The sequence below is a fragment of the Mandrillus leucophaeus genome, unplaced genomic scaffold (genome assembly GCF_000951045.1).
Source record: "Mandrillus leucophaeus isolate KB7577 unplaced genomic scaffold, Mleu.le_1.0 Scaffold90, whole genome shotgun sequence".
NCBI classification, from domain to species: domain Eukaryota; kingdom Metazoa; phylum Chordata; class Mammalia; order Primates; family Cercopithecidae; genus Mandrillus; species Mandrillus leucophaeus.
In genome coordinates, this window is record NW_012109808.1 from 271,079 (window position 1) to 292,782 (window position 21,704).

The 21,704-nt window shown below is 35.9% G+C and overlaps 1 protein-coding gene across 6 annotated transcripts in view; it reads left to right on the forward strand.

Moving 5' to 3' along the window:
• The window catches only part of LOC105531714 (neurexin-3-beta), a 592,764-nt gene that overhangs the window by 180,738 nt on the left and 390,322 nt on the right, over positions 1-21,704 (forward strand). For all 6 annotated transcript variants that reach the window (XM_011969695.1, XM_011969693.1, XM_011969696.1 and 3 more), the window contains exon 2: positions 15,966-16,147. In XM_011969695.1, the coding sequence (XP_011825085.1) occupies positions 15,966-16,147 (182 nt within the window). The remainder of the gene's footprint in view (positions 1-15,965; positions 16,148-21,704) is intronic.

A 21,704-nucleotide genomic window follows, 5' to 3' on the forward strand; every position in this document is an offset into this window, starting at 1 on the left:
ATATATATAATATATACAGAGGTTCAAATATACTAAGAGAAAAAGAAGTCAAGATCAGGTAAGCATTATGATTACAACCACATGCAGACTGTTTTTCTTCTGGCTGAAGGCCAGAGAGAAAGACAAGTAGCTGTATATTCAGTGGGTGTTATTTGGTCAAATTGATTTACATAGTCTTTCAGGTCTTGCAAACACTAAATATTAAGTACTTGGAAAACAGCTGAGCAGAATCTGAGTGCGTTCTATGATGATACAGTAGCACAGTCTTATTTGAGGCTTAAAACCATGGTTGTTTATGGTCATAGAGTTCTAATCAAACGCTTGAACACAAAATTCAGTGAGCTCAAAATGAAACTTACACTTTCAGATTCTAATCTGTGTTTCCTTTTCTATCTACTATTTTATTTGTCCAAATTTGAAAACTCTGAATCAACCCCAGATCCTTCTTTTTTTTTCTCCCAGAATATCAAATAGATCACAAAGCCCTTTTATTCTTCATGTCTTTCACATCTACTTCCCCTCATTTCTCACGCTCACTGATCCAATTCCTGTTTTCATCTCTCGTGTTTAGGGTATTGCAATGGTCTTCCTCTAAATCCACATGGTTGCACATTATCCTCCCTCCATTTTCTCTACTGCAGACAAAGTTATTTTTCTCAAACTGTACATTTTCCCACTGATCAATGTAGTCTTTCTCCAACTTTTAAATACCAAAATCATTCTTTGAAAAATTGATATGGCCTTTTTTTTTTTTTTTTTTTTTAAGACAAAGTCTCGCTCTGTCACCAGGCTGGAGTGCAGTGGCGCAGTCTCGGTTCACTGCAACCTCTGCCTCCCAGGTTCAAGCAATTCTCTTGCCTCAGCCTTCCAAGAAGCTGGGACTACAGTCGCACCACCACGCCCAGCTAATTTTTATATTTTTGGTAGAAGACGGTGTTTCACCATGTTGGTCAGGATGGTCTCGATCTCCTGACCTTGTGATCCACCTGCCTCAGCCTCCCACAATGATGGAATTACAGGTGTGAGTCACCACCCCCAGCTGGTATTTTTAATATATTTACTAAATTAGAAGTTATGTGTTTCAGTAACTTAAAAAAAATGTGATGGAAACTGTGGTTTAATCCTTCAAGAATTTATTTAACTAAAACAAAAACACTGTAAGGAAAGCACTGGCTTGTCTACTAAGGTACTAGCTTGTCTAATAATGTCCAAGTATCTTAATATGATGTTCAGTAGTCTCGTAGCTCTCACTATCCTATTTTCCACAACTGTCTTGGTATCCTCAGCAACTTAGCCTCCACACTATGCATAAGAGATGATGCTGTGTTCCCCAAACACACTGTTCTCTTTCACATCTTTGCTTATGGCTTCTAAGTAGAATGCCCTTTCCTGCTTTAAAATCAGGCAAACACTCCTTTACCCTAAAGACTCACTACAAGTCTTTTTTGAATCTTATGATTTCTACCTATAGATTCCCATTTTGTTTTGAACATATCTCTGCTAGGCACTTATCACATCATATTATTTATACAATATACTTCTTGGTACATAGAAGATACTCAAGAAGTGTTTCTTTTTCTACATTTATATATGATTGCATTTAATTTTTACTGATTGAAGGTTCTGGGTTTTTTTTTTCACCCAAGAATAGATTATTTTGACTATAGTCACTGTGTTAGTAACTGTTAATGTCTTCTAGAGCAAGTCTTCTTTCCTTATTCTTCCTTTTAAATTTCCTTGGGAAATCTTATACACATTTTTCTTTATGGACTTAAAAAACTGAGATTCTGTATAGAAATGCTTTAAAGATGAATATCATTATTATTGATTTATTCATGCATTCCCTCTCCAGTAACATCACATGTATCTCCATATATATAGATATGTTTTATGTTTTTCAAAAACTATAGTTTTCTTTATATAGCTTTCCTTTATGTAGCTTTCTCAGGGAATTGATTTCAAGATATTTTGTAGATTTTTCTTATTGTGGTTGAGACTTTCCCTTTCATCTCAACCTGGTGATTACTATTATGAAAACCAAATGTTGATTTATTTTTATTGTGGTAAAATATCCATAATAAAAATTACCATTTTAATGATTGTTAACAGTTCAGTGGCATTAAGTACATTTATGTTATGTGACCATCATCACTATCTACCCTCCGACCTTTTTAACCATCCCTAACTGAGACTCAGTGCCCATTAAACAACTCCCCATTGTTCCATTTCCCTTCTGTTCCTAGTAACTACTATTCTACTTTCTGTCTCTGTGAATTTGACTGTTGTAGATGCTACATATAAGTAGAATCATACAATATTTGTCCTTTGTACCTGGCTTATTTTACATAGCATAATGTCTTCAAGGTTCATCTGTGTTGTAGCATGTATCAAAATTTCACTTTTTTAACTGAGTAATATTCCATGTGTGTACTGACAGTCCCTGACTTAAGACAATTCGACTCACGGTTTTTAAACTGTAGAGTCTTGCAAAAGCAATATGCATTCAGTAGAACTCATACTTTGAGTACCCATGCAGCCATTCTGTTTTTCACTTTTAGTACAGTATTCAGTGCATGAGAGAGCCAACATGAATTGCATGAGATATTCAACACTGTTATAAAACAGGCTTTGTTTTAGATGATGTTGTCCAACTGCGGGCAAATGTAAGTGTTCTGAGCACATTTAAGGTAGGTGAGGCTCAGCTTTGATGTTTGCCAGGTTAGGACCAGAAGCATCTGTATATACCACATTGTGTTTATCCATTTACTCAATAGACATTTAGGTTTTTTTCCGCTTTTTAGCTGTTGTGGGTAATAAAGATTGCCATGCAAATATCTATTTGAATCCCTGCTTTCGTTTCTTTTGGTTATATACCTAGAAGTAGAATTACTAGACCATATGATAATTCTACATTTAATTGTTTGAGGAATTTCCATACTATTTCCACAATGGCTGCAGCATTTCACATTCCCACCAGCAGTGCAAAAGGGTCCCTTCCGATCTCCGATCTCCACATCCTTTTCTGTTGTTTTGATAATAGCCATCCTGAAGGTGATGAAGTGATATCTCAGAGTGGTTTAGATTTGCATTTCCATAATGATTGGTGATGTTGAGTGTCTTTTCAAGTGTTCATTGGTCATCTTTATATCTTCCTGGAGAAATAGCTATTCAAGTCCATAACCCATTGTTTTTGTTTTTTGTTTTTTTCAAGACAGAGTATCTCTCTACTGCCCAGGCTACAGTGCAGTGGCGCAATCTTGGCTCACTGCAACCTCTGCCTCCATGTTCAAGCGATTCTCATGTCTCAACCTCCCGGGTAGCTAAGATTATAGGCATACACCACCACGCCAGGCTAGTTTTTGTATTTTTAGTAGAGATGGGGTTTTGCCATGTTGACCAGGCTGGTCTCAAACTCCTGGCCTCGAGTGATCTGCCCACCTTGACCTCTCAAAGTGCTGGGATTACAGGATTAAGCCACCGTGCCCAGTCCTTAACCCATTTTTTTAACTGTTTTTTTTTTTTTTTTTTTTTGGTGGTTGTTGTGTTGTAAGAATTCTTTATTTATATTCTGGATATTAATCATTTATCAAATAGATTATTTGTAAATATTTTCTCTCATTCTGTGGACCAGCTTTTTACTCTGTTGATAATGTCCTTTGATGTACAAAAGCTTTTACTTTTGAAATTCATTTAGTCTATTTTTCCTTTTGTTACTTATGCTTTTGATGTTATATCCAAGAAATCATTGCCAAATTTAGTGTCATGAAGCTTCTTTTCTTCTTATAAGACTTTTATGGCTTTAGCTCTTAACGTTTAAGTCTTTGACCCCTTTTGAATTAATTTTTGTATATCATGTAAGGTGTCCAACTTCATGCTTTTGCATCTGTATATTTAGTTTTCCAAGCACCATTTGTTGAAAAGACTGTTCTTTTCCCACTGAATAGCCTTAGCATCCTTGTCAAAATCATGTGATCATCTATAATAGGGTGACAAGCTATTGATTTTTTTGTATTTATGTTGTATTAAACCAACTTACCAATTGTTCTCATTAATTTTAAAGTTTTTAGATGAGTTTATCTGAAATACGTAGGTAGTCAATCATATATTCTTTTTTTTTTTTTGAGACGGAGTTTCACCCTTGTTGCCCATGGTGGAGTGCAATGGTGCAATCTCAGCTCACCTCAACTTCCGCCTCCCAGGTTCAAGCGATTCTCCTGCCTCAGGCTCCCGAGTAGCTGGGATTACAGGCATACACCAGCACACCTGGCTAATTTTGTATTTTTAGTAGAGATAGAGTTTCTCCATGTTGGTCAGACTGGTCTTGAACTCCCTACCTCAGGTGATCCGCCCACATCAGCCTCCCAAAGTGCTGGGATTACAGGCATGAGCCACTGTGCCCGGCCCAATCATATATTCTTTAACATTGTTGTATTATTTGCCAGCAGTTTACAGCTTATTTTGTTTTAATGCTTTATTTTCTTAGTAACAAATTCTAAAATGATGTTGAAAAATACTGTGATAATGAACATCTCTATTTTCCTGATTTTAATGGCAAAGGCTATATAATTTTGCCATTTAGTATGAAAATTCTTTGCTTTTGATAATTGCTATCATATTTAGAACATTTTAATTCTATCTTAATTAAATTTTTAAGGAAATGGCTGCTGAATTTTTTCCAATACTTAAAAAAATCCAGAGTAAAATTATATTCAAATTCTACTTTAATTAGGTGAAGTAATGAATTTTGTTAACGGATACCTTTAAGCTGAAATACGCTACTTTTCACATTTCTGAAATCATATTATTCTTCTAGTATACCATTGAAATGCTATTTTAAAAATGTTTATCAATTTTTGTAAGTGAAATTAAAGTGTTTTGTTTTGGTGTAGCATATTTATTAGATGTTGGTATTAAGATTATGTTGGATTTATAAATGAATTGAAAAATTTCTTAGTCTGTTTGGGCCACTATAAGAAAATACCATAAACTGAGCAGTTTTGTAAACAACGGAATTCTATATTTCATAGTTCTGGCGACTGAGAAGTTCCAGATCTAGGTAGATTGTATTAGTCTCTGGTGAGAATCTCTTTTCTCTTCATAGGCAACATCTTCTCCTATCACCTCACATGGTGAAAGGAGCTAGGTAGCCACCGGATGTCTTTTGTAAGACTGTTTACCCCCACCATCTCCCAAAGACCTTACCCTATAATACCAACACATTGGAAGTTAGGATTTCAACATATGCACTTGCAGGGGAACATAGGCACTGCAGTCCATTTCATGAAGATTTCTAACCTTGCCTGTAGTATGGTATAAAATGGAATAATTTAGAAATTATCTCTTATCTTAAAAATTATGTTGAAAAGTAGATGAAACTTACCTGTAACATAACCTTGATCTGTATTTTTTAACAACTAATACTTGACTCTCCTTTTCGATGGTGTCTGTGGTCCCTAGTCTATTGAGTTTTTCTACTTTTTCTTAAAAATCTTTGACAGGTTATACTTTTTCCTAGAAATGATCCATTCTTTCTGACTTTTAAATATATTGCTTTAAACTTGTACGAAGTATGATTTTATATTTGTAATCTTTTCTATCATGATCGTTATGTAATGTTTAATGTTCTTTTTTTCTCCTTTAGTTTTTCCTATTTCTGGTTTTTTTTTTTTAGAGGTTTATATATTTTCTTTGACATTTTAAAGAGCAAACTTTGGGATTTTTTTTTAACTTTTATATTATTTCCGATATTATCTTGGGTAAATTTCAGCTTTTACTTTTAATCATCAAAACCCATCTTATTTTTCTTATTTTCGTAATAGTGCATTAAGGTGAAAGTTCAGTTTATTTTTTTTTATTTTCCTTATTATTATTTAAGACATTTTCTTCTAAGTTTCTGAGTAAAGTTTTATCTGAAGTTTATATATATAAAACTGTCTCTTCATTAATACTCTAATTATTAGGTTTTGATCTTTTTTATTTTATATTTTAGGATTATATATATATATATAAAGAATACTGTTTGTTCAGTAACTTAATTATAGAAATCATTGAGGATTTCTTTGTCAACAAGAATGTTATCAGTTTAACAAATGTTCCAATTTGAAATATATACGAATTACTGAATATGCTTCTTAGGTTAAATTCCTGAGTTACTTATCACCCAATCATCATGGTCATTCTTTGCCAATTTATTTAAGCACTTACTGTGCCCCTATGTGTTCCAGGCGCTGTGATAGTTACCAGGAATTCTTTCATATCCAAACTTTTCTAGTTGTGAAATAACCCAAATTTGAACTAGTTTAAACTACATGAATTAGCTATTAAAAGTTGTGTATACGAAAGGCATGGCCAGGCACAATGGGTCATGCTTATAATCCCAGCATTTTTGGAGGCCTAGACAGGTGGATCACTTGAACCCAGGAGTTTGAGACCAGCCAGGACAACATAGTGAAACCCTGTCTCGATTAAAGATAGAAAAATTATACGAGCATAGTGGTGGGTGCCCGTAATCCCAGCTACTCTGGAGGCTGAGACAGGAGAAAAGCTTGAACCTGGAGGTAGAGGTTGCCATGAGCTATGATCACCCCACTGCACTCCAGCCTTGGTGACAGAGCGAGACTCTGTCAAAAGAAAAGAAAAGAAATGAAACGAAAAGAAAAGAAAAGGAAAGAGAAGAAAAGAGGGGAGGGGAGGGGAGGGGAGGGGCAAAGGCATAACTTCACAATATAGATTGTAAAAACTACGTACTTTAGAAATGATAAGACTTTTCTCTCTGTGGCCAACTCTAAATTCAACAGTTTGTCTTTATTCTTTCAGTCAGGGTTGATTTTCTCATGACTTTCTCCCCATGAGCAGAAATGTGGCCATGGCAGCTGTGTGTCTCTTATGTCACAATTTTATCATCAGAGAGGTACTGATGGAGTGTTTCTCTGGTTCCAGGTTTAAAAAAAAAAAGAAAAGTCCACTGAAGTTCTCTGGTCTAGCCTGGGTTAATTGATTACACCTTAGTCTATCTGATGTATATAAGAGTAGGATCTTTAAGGACATGACAATTTCAGTTCAAATCATACGATAAGTATGGAGGAAAATAATAATTTCTTTGTGAAGAGGCTTAATGTTTCAAGATAAAGACAGAGGATGTGCTGGGCTGATAGAATAATGAAAGTCTCCCATAGTTAAAAAACAAACAAACCAACAAACTTGAGGCAGATTCTTCACTTCGAGGTGCTCACCATAAAATGACAATACTAAACTATTTCTAGAACTCTATATAGAGTGCGTGCTAATTATTTTGATCCTGTTACAACTCTTTAAGATGATTAGGTAGAAGTGTTGTTGCCTTCTTAATCATGGAGAAACTGAGGCTCAGTGAAGATAAATGATTGTTTTAGAACAGGAGCATGGACCTTAATAGTTAGGATTTGTTCTTTTTGTCCAATTCTGACCTGGGTTCTATGATTAAGAGGTATGTCTCATAGAATCAAATCATCACCGTTCAAAAATATTAGCCAGGTTTTCCAGAAAAATCATGTTGTATGAATTAAAGCCACAAATACACCAAAGTCATCTGTTTACAGCCCCTGGCCTCTTGTAAGTATGAGGATCATATAAATCAAGCATTTAAATCGAAGCACTGGAAATAAGCAGCTACTTTTTATCTGTATTGTTTTTCCAGAGAATATTCAACACTTAGCTACCCCTTGATTGTTCTTATTAAAGAAGTTATTTCAAGGCTGTGAAATAAAAGGAGGAAAAGAAGACAAATGAGTATATTCCAAACTTCTTCTTTCTTCTAACCATGTTTCATGAGATGTCATCAGAAGGAATGTACTTATGAAAAATAAAATGCTACAGAAAAGGCTGCTGAGTAATTATGAAATGATTACTTTTGTTTTTCCTTTATTCATTTATATTTTGCTTAAGGACAAATGTATATACGGTCTTTGGTTTTAGTTAATGTTCTGTAAAATAGAACAACATGGCTATTCTTAAAGATATCACATTGCTTTTCTATTGTATATCCTTATTAGGTTAAATCTGAGATGCGCTTATCTATTTATTTTTAAAAAACAATTTGCAATGTGATTTAAAAATGGAGGAGTAACATAAAACAATTTGACTAAAAATGGGTGTGATTTTCTTATCTGAGACTGCCAAAAATTCACCAAAGAAAAAATCATTCAAATGTCTTTGTGGTTAGGTTTCTTTTATAAATTGCAAGTTGTCTTCTATTTCATCATGAGAGATGCTGTGAGATCTAATTGATGAGCATTTATAAAATATTTCCATGTTGAGATGAAATGACAAAAAGGCAAGATGAATTAATGAACATTGTATTTTCTCATTCCTTTATTCCCATTCTACTCCGTGCCTGAATGGCAACGTGAAGATATGTAAGCATAGGTGAGCCAGGTTTCATTGATTAATTCAACGGCATTTATTTCCTGATTTCCTGTGCATTCACAGTGTTGAGAGATAAATAAATTAAACAACCCTGGCTTCCATGAGCTCGTGGTAGAGAAGCATTCTGGATTTCCATTTTGTTTGACAATAAAACTTAACATTTATTTTCTTAAGCCTGAATACTGTGCAATTTCCTAGAACTTACTTTGTTTTGCTATATAAGAAATAGCATGGTTATGAAAGTTAAAAAGTTGACTGTGAGTTAATTTCTAACATAGACTTCATATAAAGTTTACCCTTCAGAATTTAGAGTTTTCTGAATATGGTATAATTAATAAGGAGTGGACTATTGTCTGACCTTAGTTTTTTCACTTTGTAAGAGGACAACCTCATGTAAAACCACTGTCATTTAAGTAAGATAAAATGAGTACCTCTGTACTGCCAGTTGCATTGTGAAAGGATTGGGTTTTCATCTTGTTTGCTGTTTTTGTTTTGTTTTTAATTTTGGCCATGTATTAGAAAGCCATTGTCCTTCTTTCCGTCATCATCCCATCCCTACCCAGATACACAGGTAAAGGCAAATGGTGAGAATATTAGAGATACAGTTTGACATATTGAAAAGAATGTAGATTGTTGAGTTAGACCTGGATTAAAATTCTAATTCCATTCGATATTTGGTAAAAGATCTTGGCAAGTAGTTTTACCTTATTCTATAGCTTCCCTCATCTTTAAAGCCAAGATAGTAACTGTTATGAGCTGAATTATGTCCCCTCTACAAATTCAGATATTCAAATCATAACTCTCAGTATCTCAGAATGTGACTGCATTTGAAGATAGGGTTTTGTGAATGTGGTATAATTCATCGGGAGTGGGCTATTTCTGACCTTGCCTTATTTTTCAGTTTCAAAGTTTATTTTGGTGGGCCCTCATCTAATAAGACTGATGCTCTCATAAGAAAAGGAAATTAGGGCATAATTTGGTACAAAGAGAAAACCATGCGAAGATACAGGGAGAAGATGATTGTCTACAAGCCAGTAGAGAAACTGTAGAAAAAACTGGCACTGCTGATACCTTGATCTTGAAATTCTAGCTTCCAGAATTGCAAGACAATGAATTTCTGTTGTTAAAATTACCCAGCCTGTGGTACACCTTACACAGCCCTAGCAAACTAATACAGCAAAAATATTTCAAGTGAAAAATATAGTTTTGAAATATTATATTGTATACTATGATATATAATAAATAATGTATACTTACAGCTGGTGTTAGTATCAATATTGATATTAACATTAGTCTAGAGTTAGTATTGCCAAACAGTACCAAAGAGTTTGTGAAAGAAACAATTGTCCCAGAGGAAAAACAATGAGCTTATGAAAATTCCTTTAAGCAAGAGAGAATTTGAGTGTGTCCGTGGAAGCTTTATTTTTAGGTCAATTTTAGTGTCTACAGCATTGCGTATTCTACCACTAATCATCTTCTTTTTCCTTAGTGGAAGTATCCTGAAATTCGATAAGTAAAAATAACTTTCTTTTATATTTTTGTGATGTAACAGCTTGTAAAGTAATGTGTTTCTGAAAATGTCATTACCCCTAAGACTTACTCACGAAGGGTCATGATGTGTTTGTCAAGACTCATTAGTGTGTCCCGAAACTATGTGTGATTGTATTTTACTCAAACTTTCTGGGAGTTAGAGTATATATAAGGTAACACAGCAATAGAACATCTCAGTAGTTGGCATCAGATTTGCAAATGGCACAATTATTTGTTTCCTCTTCATTGGTCCTTGAAAAATTCATAACGTTCCCATCAAAAGTTCCAACCAAGCATATCTGTAAGAACAGCGTCAGTACATAACCTATTACATCATGAAGAATGGCTCTCTTCCATGGTATTTACCACTAGGATTAAGTAATGGTAGACTTTTTTTATTAATGGAAAACATTTAGTGAATGTGTAGAATATTATTTGTTTTATATTGTTCTCTCATCAGCTCCTTTGGAGACTTTGGCATCGGGTACAATATATAAGGGTCTCACTCTGCACACCAATTTGAGTTCCCATGTTAACATACAGATTTAATACTGAACTGAACTGGTGTTTGTTCTGCTTATAAGTCTTTGAGTTGAAGCCTTGTTTCTGGAATATTGGGACATGCTCTGAAATGTTGCCTCTGTAGATCCTAGAAAGTAATGATGTTTTCTGCTTTAATGCTATTTAGTTTTAATTATTCTTCCTTCAACAGGGAGAAAGAGATTGCCCCACAGGCAGGGAAACCTCACCTTGTCTGAGTATGGTCTAATAAATGACTTTTTCTCATGATATACTTAACTATTAGGCAATGTTGTCAGTTTCTCAACTTACTGAGCAGCAAATCTGCTCATTTCTTTGCCAAGGAAAAAGAATGTTCTTAAAAGTAGATGAACTTTCTCTCTTAATGTTCAGTCCATTCAATGTTGCTTTATTTAAAGCTACTTTATCATCAGTTCTGCTGTTTATTTCAAAAAATTCAAAGTGGACAAAATAGATCATAACAAGCTATCTATTCAATAAATAAATTGCAGAGCTGTTTTTAAAATGTGTGTCTTTTACCCTGTCCTAAATTCCCGAGTGGCTTCCTCTGTAATGCAGAGGCCTCGTTTGCAGTTTTTCCATTTGTTATTCACCTTTCTCCCCTCCTTGTGGAGCTCCTGATCTCTAGGGATGATTTAGGGAGTCTTTATCCCATTAGTCATTAGGACAGCTTTGGAGAAGAGGGCAGAGTTAAGAAAGGGAGGATCTGACTCTATTCTCAGCTCCACTACTCAGCAACAGATCAAGTTGTTTAATCTCCTTGAGCATCAATTTTCTTTTTTATTAAAATAGTAACCAAAATATTTGTCATTAATATTTCAGTGAGTGTCGAGGGAAGAGGCATAAGATGAGACACTCCGAAAGAAAGCAATTTGAAAACCATTTAATTCTATGGAAATATAAGGTCCCGCTGTTATAAAATAGTGAACATAATTCACTCCCAAAACAGCCAGGGAGATGAGGGGCAGAGGAAAACCACGCAACAAACTAAGTAAAAGAAATTGAGAAAATGTATTCTTTGGGCTATAAGATATTACAAGATCCTTCAGTTAAATTTATGTCTCTATTTGCTAGAAGAGATATTTGTCAGTTCCAAAGTCACAGGCCTTTCCCTTTTGGTTTTATTAGCTACATGGTAATTGATATGAATTTAAAAGATAGTTTTAATTTAATAGCAATAACTACATCTACTGGCAGAATATATTTTATGTCATTGATAGACCGTTTATTATCCAAAAGGATTTACCAGTTTATAGTAAAGAACACAAATGTGGATAAGCTTGTGAAAGAGTAATAAAAAAGAAATAAGGATTAAGAAACCTGAAATGATAGAGGAAGACAGACATACCTTACTCTTACAAGATTTTATACTAAGTCCTGAGGCAATGATCAAAGAGAACTAGAGTAGGAGACTGACATCTTGTTTCTTATCCTAGTTTATCTATCAAGTACTTTGCACATCATTGTTATATTTATTTTATTACTTAATTTATTGTTCTACTTGTTATATTTGTCCACAAGAACCCAGTTCTCCTTAAATTTAACTCTCAGATTTCCCCTGGGAGGCGCTTCCAAAACTCGTTCCATTTTAACATCAATAGAATTATTTCAGGGAAGGCTAGTTTGCTTTATATATATAGATACACATATATATATACATATACACTTATACAGCCAATATATTTTATTATTGTATTTTAGTACTTTTATTAAGCCATTTTATCTGTAATTATTTGATGGGGTAAATAATAAATGAATTCTAGTCTATTGTATTTTTTAACTAAACCTTTTATGTTTTTCACACACATGCATGCACACACACATAGACAAATATATATATGCTTATGTATACATATATGTACATATACATATGTATGTATATATTATTTTTATATCTAAAGTGAGTGTTAAGACAAGAATTCAATTTCTGTTAATAGTCTCCCACAAAAAGTAATATGCTATTTGGCTATGAGACTAGAAATAGAACCAATGCCATAAAGGCAGGGCCATGGGGTTTCCAAGTCAAAACAACAATGATAAAATAATTACCTAAGTGATCCTAAATAAAGAAAAAGTAAATTGCCATCAACAATTATATTCTAATAAAATAAGCAATAAAATAAACTCAAAATTTCAGAACCTTGGAGAAATATGTGAATGAGAAAAAATTATATTCCTCATTCTCTTGAAGAAACTATAGATCACCCACTTAATTAGCTTGTCCCGTAACTATCACCCAGGACTCCTTTATGATTGCGTGGAAGACTATTTGATCCTTTTCGTCTGCTGGACCGCTATCCCAGCCACACACGCACAGAACGCATACCAAAACACAGCAAAGCATGAAATGTAAAGAGAAAAAACAATAACAATATCGGTGTAGAAAGGTATAATTGTTAATTAACTTCCTCTAATGTCCCATAGCATTGGACTATGGGAGCATTCAGAGTCTTTATTCACTCTTAGTAGCAAATACTTTACCAAGAAGAGATATTTTCATATTTTTTTCTTCATAGCAAAGTAATCATACGCCAGGTCCTTTGTATCTTTTATGCTTTCTTCACCTATAAAGTTAGAATTATCTAACATAGTGACTTTGTAAATTCAGAATAACAAAAGCAATACAAATAATTTTAAATCAAAATTTTAGTTTATCTATCAAGTATTGTCATAGTGAAGTTTTGTTTTTTGTTTATTTAAAGATTAAAGGCACTGTGACCTTCTAACCGTATATAAGAAATTGTATATTTATGTATTAAAATATTCTTCTCCTTTTTATTGGAGCACTGGGAATTACTGGCAGGATTGTGGGTGAGAATTACAAGTAAAATGCTTAAAGTTATTGATATGGTGAGATGGCCAGACAAGTTTTTGAAAACATGCCAGATTTGGGGGCTGTGACTTTGTTTTCATTCTGCTTTAGTCTGATAAAAAGATGTGAAAAGAACTAAGTACAGACAACTGTTTGCCCCATTGGTACAGTTTCTTGATACAGTTTATTGTGTAATTACATTGGTATGTGGTGAAGAAAGGTTTTCAGAGGTAGAAGACTCAGGCTGGAGACTTAAGGGTGGTACCATTTAAATCAGATAATTGAGCCTCTGTTTCCCAATCTATAAAACAGTGTTAAGATAGAAAATATCCCATACAATTGTTGCAAAGATTCGGTGAATGAATTTGAAAATATTTTGCAAACTGTAAAGCACCATGCCTATGTTGCTATCAATTTTTGGACTTGTTATTTTTATAGTGATAAAATTATTTCCTGATAGAGTATGAATTTATCTCTGTAGCAAAATCCACTATATATTTAGGATAGAAAAGTAAAAGATTTTTATAAATTGCCATGAAATGTCACAGGCTGATTTGCATTTTTTGGTGATTCTATACATTAATCACTGAGTAACCTTCAGTTTTCCAAATAAAGACTAAAGAGAGTGGTGATGACATTTGTAATCATCTACAGAGGAATTATTTAAATTCTTCACAGATGGAGAGATATCAAGGGTAAATCATACCCACATTTCTAATTTTAAGAAGCTTTGAGGGTGTTTGTGTATGGTAGGAAGTAAACATTGTTTTGCGTATAGAATTAATCATAAACTTTGCATACCACAATTCCAAATCCTCCAGATGAGTGTAGAGGGCTTTCAGACACCATCCCCTAAGGATTGAGAAATTCATAAAAGGAAAACAATGTTATGCTACATGTGATATACAAACTGAGCAAATTGGAGCAACTAAAATAGTGACCTTTCAAAGAAGACAAATTAGATTCTATATGCCTCAGAATTTAATGAGTCTTACTGCTTTAGGAAGGATGACATGTGACACATGTTCCTAATTCTAGTCTCACAAGAGTTAACTTTATTATTTCTAAACAAGATGAATAACTCACTTCTTCTTTGGTCAACGTAATTCCACCTAATATTCTCTGTAAACTAGCTCTGGGAATACATGCGAACCAGTGCTTGAGAGTTTTAGTAAATGTTAAAGGTATCTGAGTAGTTGTCTAATGCTGCTTTAAAATGGTTTTAAGAGTTGGAACATGGTCACTGGGAAATACACAAGAAAATCTGATAGCAAATGTGCTCTGAATTTTGAGATGAGTAACCCATGGAAGTATTCGCTGTGGGTTAACACCACATGCCTAAAACCAGAGAGGCAACAAATGGCATAGCCTTTTCTGGTCACCAAATCTAAATGATTTTATCCAACTGAGATTAAAAACGTGTTTCTTGAAATATACTTTTTATAATTTCTGAAATATAAATACTTATTTTTATTCCCATTTGCTTTGTAAGTAGTTCCAAATTAATATATTCTTAGTTAACTCCTGAGTTCATATGGATAATAATAAAAACACAAGTAAATAGTAAACACACTGATAAGCTCACTAATCATAATTGACAATTACGACTTGTCACGTTCAAATCTCATCATCCTGGGATGTTTTTTCTATGTTTCTTGTATCTTCTTCCTAAGATTTAATTTGAAAAAGGAAATGAAAATGTATTTAATGCCAGATAAATCCCACCACTAGGGAACAAAAAGAAGGTTCATTTTTAAAAGACTTCTGGAGGCCAGGCGTGGTGGCTCACGCCTGTAATCTCAGTGCTTTGGAAGGTCAAGGCAGTCGGATCACAAGGTCAGGAGATTGAGACCATTCTGGCTAACGTGGTGAAACTCCTTCTCTACTAAAAATACAAAAAATTAGCCAGGTATGGTGGCACGTGCCTGTAGTCCCAGCTACTTGGAAAGCTAAGGCAGGAGAATTGCTTGAACCCAGGAGGCAGAGGGTGCAGTGAGCCGAGGTTGTGCCACTGCACTCCAGCCTGGGCAACAGAGCGAGACTCCGTCTTAAAAAAAAAGACTCCAGGAAATCATTTTTGTTACCATGTTTATAGCAACATAATAGTGAAATAGGCAAATGCATTTAGTCACATAACTTGGTTTTCTTGGGCCACTGCTTTCTTTCCAGTGGGAGTGGGAGAAGGTACAAGCAGGAGAGATATGATGTCTTTGGACTGCTCTGTTACCTTCAGTTTTGTAAGGCTCCTGGCTCCAGTGACCAGATTATGCTGATAGCTAAGAGATAGGGGACTAGTTTTCTATTTTGTGCCTGTCCTGGCCAAGATGGAAAATTAAGCCTGCTATTGAAGAAGACCAGAAAGTTGTTTATTGCAATATCCCCAGACTCCCAGACTTTAGGATGTTATCTACCCTCCACCGTTAGGCAGCAGGAACTGAAGATGTTAAGAACGACTCTCGCCAACATCTGCTTTGTTATTCACTCATTCTGCCTGCCTCTTTAATTTGGGGTGATAGCTGCCTTCAGAACCTTTGGGTGCCATTCCTCTAAGTAACCAAATACTGTCCCATGGGGGACATTTCCTCTCTACAGCTGTTCTGTGTAAGGTCTCAACAGTATGCTGCAACTGGCTGTATGCAATACAGTGCCTTGATGTCTCCCTCTCTCCTCGCTTTTGCAGCTGGCGCTACGTACATCTTTGGGAAAAGCGGTGGGCTCATCCTCTACACCTGGCCAGCCAATGACAGGCCCAGCACGCGCTCTGACCGCCTTGCCGTGGGCTTCAGCACCACTGTGAAGGATGGCATCTTGGTCCGCATCGACAGTGCCCCAGGACTTGGTGACTTCCTCCAGCTTCACATAGTGAGTAGCGGGCCTTGGCCTGGATTTTCTTGTCTTGCTGGTGGTCTGAGTTGGTGATTCAGGGAAATGCTGCAGAACAATCTAGATCAGTGTGGCAAAGGTGCACGTGCTTATAAAAATTGTTTTCAGATGTGAACCATCAGGCTTATAGGGTTCCTGGGGGAAAAAATTTAAAAACTCTTTCTTCTTCCCCATGTGTATAGAGAGGAAAAAGAAATTCATTCTTTGCAGTCTCCCTTCCCAACTGTCTGACTTGGCCTGTGGCAGAACATTTTTCAGATTTCTAGGGTATATTTAAGAGATTTACCTGGTATGGATCTTACCTGGCGCAAGCAGCAAAGTCAAGTGGAACTTAACAATCTCCTAGGCTGGGATTTGGCAAACCTTCTGTAAAGAGACATAAAGTAAATATTTTGGACTTTGCAGGTCAGATAGTCTCTCTCAGAGCTACTTGGTTCTGCCTTTGTAATGTGAAAGCAGTCACAGACAATACATTTTTTTTTAATGCATGCGACTGTATTCCAATAAAAATGTATCTATAAAAACAAGCTGCAGGCCATAATTTAGTGACCCCTGTCTAGGCTTCAAATATCACTGTAGAGATGTCATAAATGTGTGATAAAAACTGAGACCAGAGTGCCAGAGTAGGCGGGGCAAAAGGGAAAAAGGACAGTGATCAAGAATTGAGTAATTCATGTGTATTGCATAGTCAACATTTTGTTTTTGGTCTTGTACATATGCGCTTAATAGCACTGCACCCTCAATCCCTGTAGATCATAAGAACACAGCAAAGGCTAAGAAATTAAAAATGATTTGGAAGAAAACATTTTTTTGTTATAAGGTTGGAAAATATTTTTATAGCAACAATTAACCCATTTTATCACCTGTGCAGTCTGCAGTTAAGAAAGTAGGCTAAAGAGAGATATGATTCTCATCCATAAGTACCCAAAGTACAGTCACCAAGAGCAAAGAGAGGAATTGTTCTCATTAGTTAGCAATGACAAGGCTAGAAAGAATGGATTTAATTTGAAGCAATAAGAATTTAGCTTAAATAGCAGGGGTAAAAGCAGTTAAGGAAAAAGATCAACTGGGGATTACTACCAACCTCCAAAAAGGAGAAAAAGGAACATTGGTTAGGAATCTCTGAATCAGAGTTTTGCTAATGTGCAGGTGTATAGAGAGAAGCAGAGGATACAGTTTCATTGCTGGTCTCTGGAGCTGGAGATGGCTGGCCGGAATCATGCATGGCAAGCCCAGCTCCCGCAGCAGTACACATGTCTGGCACTTGCTCTTCCAGCATGCCTTGGAAATGAGAGCAGCTTGAAGTCCTAGGCTTGAGCTGGAAGTCGGTCTGGCCCCAGTATAAGCCCAATCAGGGCCAGACTCTGCTTAGGAGCTTAGGGAAGAACTGGTTAGACATGATCACCTTCAAAATGTGGTGGAGGGGTCTTGAATACAGTTGTGAACTTTTCAATTCTTTCTCAGATGCTTCAGGAGCCATATGGTGCTATGAGCCTGAGATAACACATTTTAAAAAGCCATGCCAAGGAACAAAAAGAAAGGCAGTGATACTACACTTTATCTTTATTTGGCCTCTAAGAACCACCATAATTTACAAAACTCTGTGAGATTTATGCTACATATAACTTAATGACTATTTCATGGCAGCTATAACTAGGCTATTATTACCAGCTCACTTGCATTTCCACAATGATTTATCTTCTTTTTTTGTTCATTGTGACTTTCTAAGAAAAATATGATTTGGCACAGACATGAGCATCTTTTTGAGTCAAATGATGTACTACTGTTTTATCCATTCCTGCTCATTCATGTTTTGTAGAACATCTCCACTTTTAAGAGAGAGATTTTCCTGTTTTCTGATGGTCTACTTGAAATCAGCAGTGTTTTAATAAAATTGTCATGCAGATTACGGTAACTGCTAGGAGGAACCAGAACATTCCAGTATATTATAATATGCCATTATAAAGTTCTGTCATTTCTTTAGGGTCTTTGAAAAGTGAATGCACTAAACATACTTTGAGATTCATGTAACATCCGTTTGTGTGTATTTATTAGTGTGTGTATTCTGTATAAGCATACCCATTAGATTTGACATGGTATATTATTATTTTCTTTATATGAGCAAAATTACCAGACATTTTATATCGAAATGTAAAGAGCCCCCTGGGTTACCGTAGACACTTGGGTGATACAGCTGATTGCTTCAACATTCTGTGAAAGTCCAATAGATTTTCCTTCAAATCTTAGATTAGGAAATGATGTCACCTGACCTTTCCAGAAAAAAATTTAAAAGTATCCTGTGCTGTGGAGAATCTGTGTGATTCTAGAGTGATCCTGACATGTTCATGGCCCTCTCGAGCACGGGGCCCCTTCATGGGTCTAGCCATTTGAAACCATATTTTATGTCCTTGCAGATTATCTCTTTGCCTGCTCTGAAGAAGGCAGGTTTCTTATCATACATGAAAGTAAAGAAATCCAAGTAGAACACTAAATGGCTTAATTATGAAACCAGCTTTTTGTTTTGGATATTTAAGTAGATGCATCAGGGAAACGAAGCCGTAAATACTTATTAAGATACTTTTATAACTTTTACAATCTGTAAAAGGTGGTTCTGTTTGTTGAATGGTTTATTTTCTTGTACTAAAGAAAATTACTCAAGAGAGAAAGAGCTTTGGGGCCACTAATGAAGTGGAAGGGATTGAGCATAAGGCAGAAGATACTATTTCACCTTACAGTTTGCCTAGAAGAGAAGCCTCCTGGGAAAAAAGAAAAAGTGATAGAGGACACAAGGGGGAGATGAAAGCAGGTGGCTTACTCTGTTTTTTTTTTTTTTTTTTTTTTTTTTTTTTTTTTTTTTTACTGCTATAACAGAATACTTGAGATTTGGTATTTTATAAGGAATGTAAATTAATTTCTCACAGTTCTGGAGGCTGGGAAGTCTAAGATCAAGGTGCTGGCAGGTTTGGTGTCTTGTGAGGGCCCAGTCTCCACCTCTAAGGTGAGCACTACATCCTCAGAAGGGGAGGAACCCCATGTTTTCACATGACAGAAGAGAAGAAAGGGTGAACCCACTCTTGCAAGCCCTTTTGAGTATAGCATTAACCTATTCACGAGGGCAGAGCCCTCACCACCTAAATATCTCCCAAAGGCCATACCTCCCAACACTGCTGCATTGGTGATCAAGTTTCCAGCACATGGAATTTTGGGAGGCATATTCAGAACATAGCAGCAGAAAAAATTCCAGGGATAAGGGAAGAGGACAGGGCTCTGCCTACCGATGTGCTTCAACAAGGGATTACATGGGGGCAAAACTTCGTTCTTTGGGTATGAGTGTTCATTATAAAATAACAACAACAAAAACCTAAAGTACTTTGATGCTCCTTCTGAGTGGTGGTCAAGCTAGTAAAGTTGATCAAAAACAAAGTGCAAACTCTAAAATTAGGCAGTGGAATGTGTGTGTGTGTGTGTGTGTGTGAGAGAGAGAGAGAGAGAGAGACAGAATGTGTGTGTGAGAGAGAGAGTGTGTGTGTTTGTGTGTGTGTTGGGGAGAAGGAGAAGACAAAGAAGGCTTGTATTTTTTTTAACTTTCAAAGAAGACAATTCCTAGAAATTCCTGAAGTGTTTTGAGCAACATCAACATTGTCATTGGAATATTTCCTTTTTACCCCCAAGTGGACTTATTTGAAGGAAGAGAAAATGCTCTTCCAAGAACACTAGAGAGCCTGACCCTGGGGTAAGCATCCACTCTAGAATAGTCCCAGGGCACGAGTGGCAAATAGGCTTCATCTTGCCTGCAAGTTCTCAGTGCCTCACTCTCTCTCTTCAAGCTTTACACCAGGAAGGTTTGTGAGAACAGTGGGCAAATCCACAGGTGGGAGATCTAGCTTCCATTAGTCATGTCTGCCACATGTGCAGAAGTGAGGTTCTGTGAACGTGCACTGCACATTCATCTCATCTGCTCTAAGCTCCACACTATCCCTCTGCACATGCTCCAGTTTTCCCATTTCTTCTCTTTTGTTATCCTGAAATCCCTACGTATTAAAATTTCTTTGGAAAAGTGGTATCTTAAGCTCATGTTGCACTGCAAGTCCTGGAATGATTTATTAATTCATTTAAAGTAGTCAATCTTATTGTCATACTTCTTATACCAGGCTAAAGTCAGCTCCTGTGACAGAATTTGTTTTGATAGAAGAGTTGGACAGAAAGGAGGAAAAGTGGCCATGGCTAGTTTGGGGATGTGCAATGTTGTGTGGGATGGTAGAAATGAATGGGAAAACTTGGGCAAAATGAAGGCATTTGTGTCCTAGAGTGAATTGGGGCAAAGGAAGAAAGGGTCACCAAGATGGTTGAGTGCTATGAGCATTTTTTAAATAATATATGTATTTTAAATTCAGGGGGACAAGTGCAGGTTTGCAGGTTTGGTACATAGGTAAACTCATGTCATGGGGATTTGTTGTACAGATTATTTCATCAGCCAGGTATTAAGCTTAGTACTTAGTAGTTATTTTTCCTGATCCTCTCCCTCTTCCCACCCTCCACCCTCCCAAAGGCCCCAGTGTGTGTTGTTCTCCTCTATGTGTCCATGTGTTCTCATCATTTAGCTTCCACTTATAAGGGAGAACATGCAGTATTTGGTTTTCTGTTCCTGTGTTACTTTGCTAAAGCTTATGGCCTCCAGCTCCATCCATGCCCTTGCAAAGAACATGATCTCATATTTTTTTATGGCTGAAGAGCACATTTTTTCTTTTTCACGATTTGCTTAGATTGTCTTTCATTCTGGCCAAGGGAGCAGAGGCTTTTATTTCTCTTGCTACTTTCTTTTAAACCTAAAGTCTTCCCACTTAACTAGGCCTCATGAAAGTTGAATAGGTTTTGAGAAAAAGTGTTGACCAACACAGGCATTTGGTCATTTAAAAAAATCAGAGAGGGCCAGGAGATAAAAATTATTTAGAAATTGCTTGCTTCAAATTAGCTAATATTTCTTTGTTTTTGATTCACATTCCATGATGCAATGTTTTCTGAATGAATTATAGACTGTTATATTAATAAAATTGTGAATTGCGCATGTTTGAAAAAGGCAAAGAGATCTTTGTTGAAGTATATGTGCATGAAATGAGATTCTGTAAAGGGCAGGTGTCTTAGGGTAGAGGAATTGTTTAAAATCCATTTCAAATATTAGTTTCCCTCCATTGAAATGAATTGTTGAGGAATTAAAGCTCAATTTTGGAGAAAGGCTGCTGTCACTTACGAGTGACATCTGCCTATTGACTCCACATCTAAGCTTTATGGACGGGTGTCATGTTACACTCACCTTCATTTATACAACAGGGAAAAAACTGAATAGGACTAGAGAAGAGGTTAGCATGAAGTGCTTGTTATTACTATCATGAAACTCTTGACAACCTCCTTTCACCATCTACAAAATAGAAGGTCGGGGAGAACTGGGCAATAATTAGCTTCCCTTTATGTAGTTAATGCTGAGTGTAAAAAAGACATCCTATTAATTTCTTTCTCCCTGTATGTAATTTACAGTAAA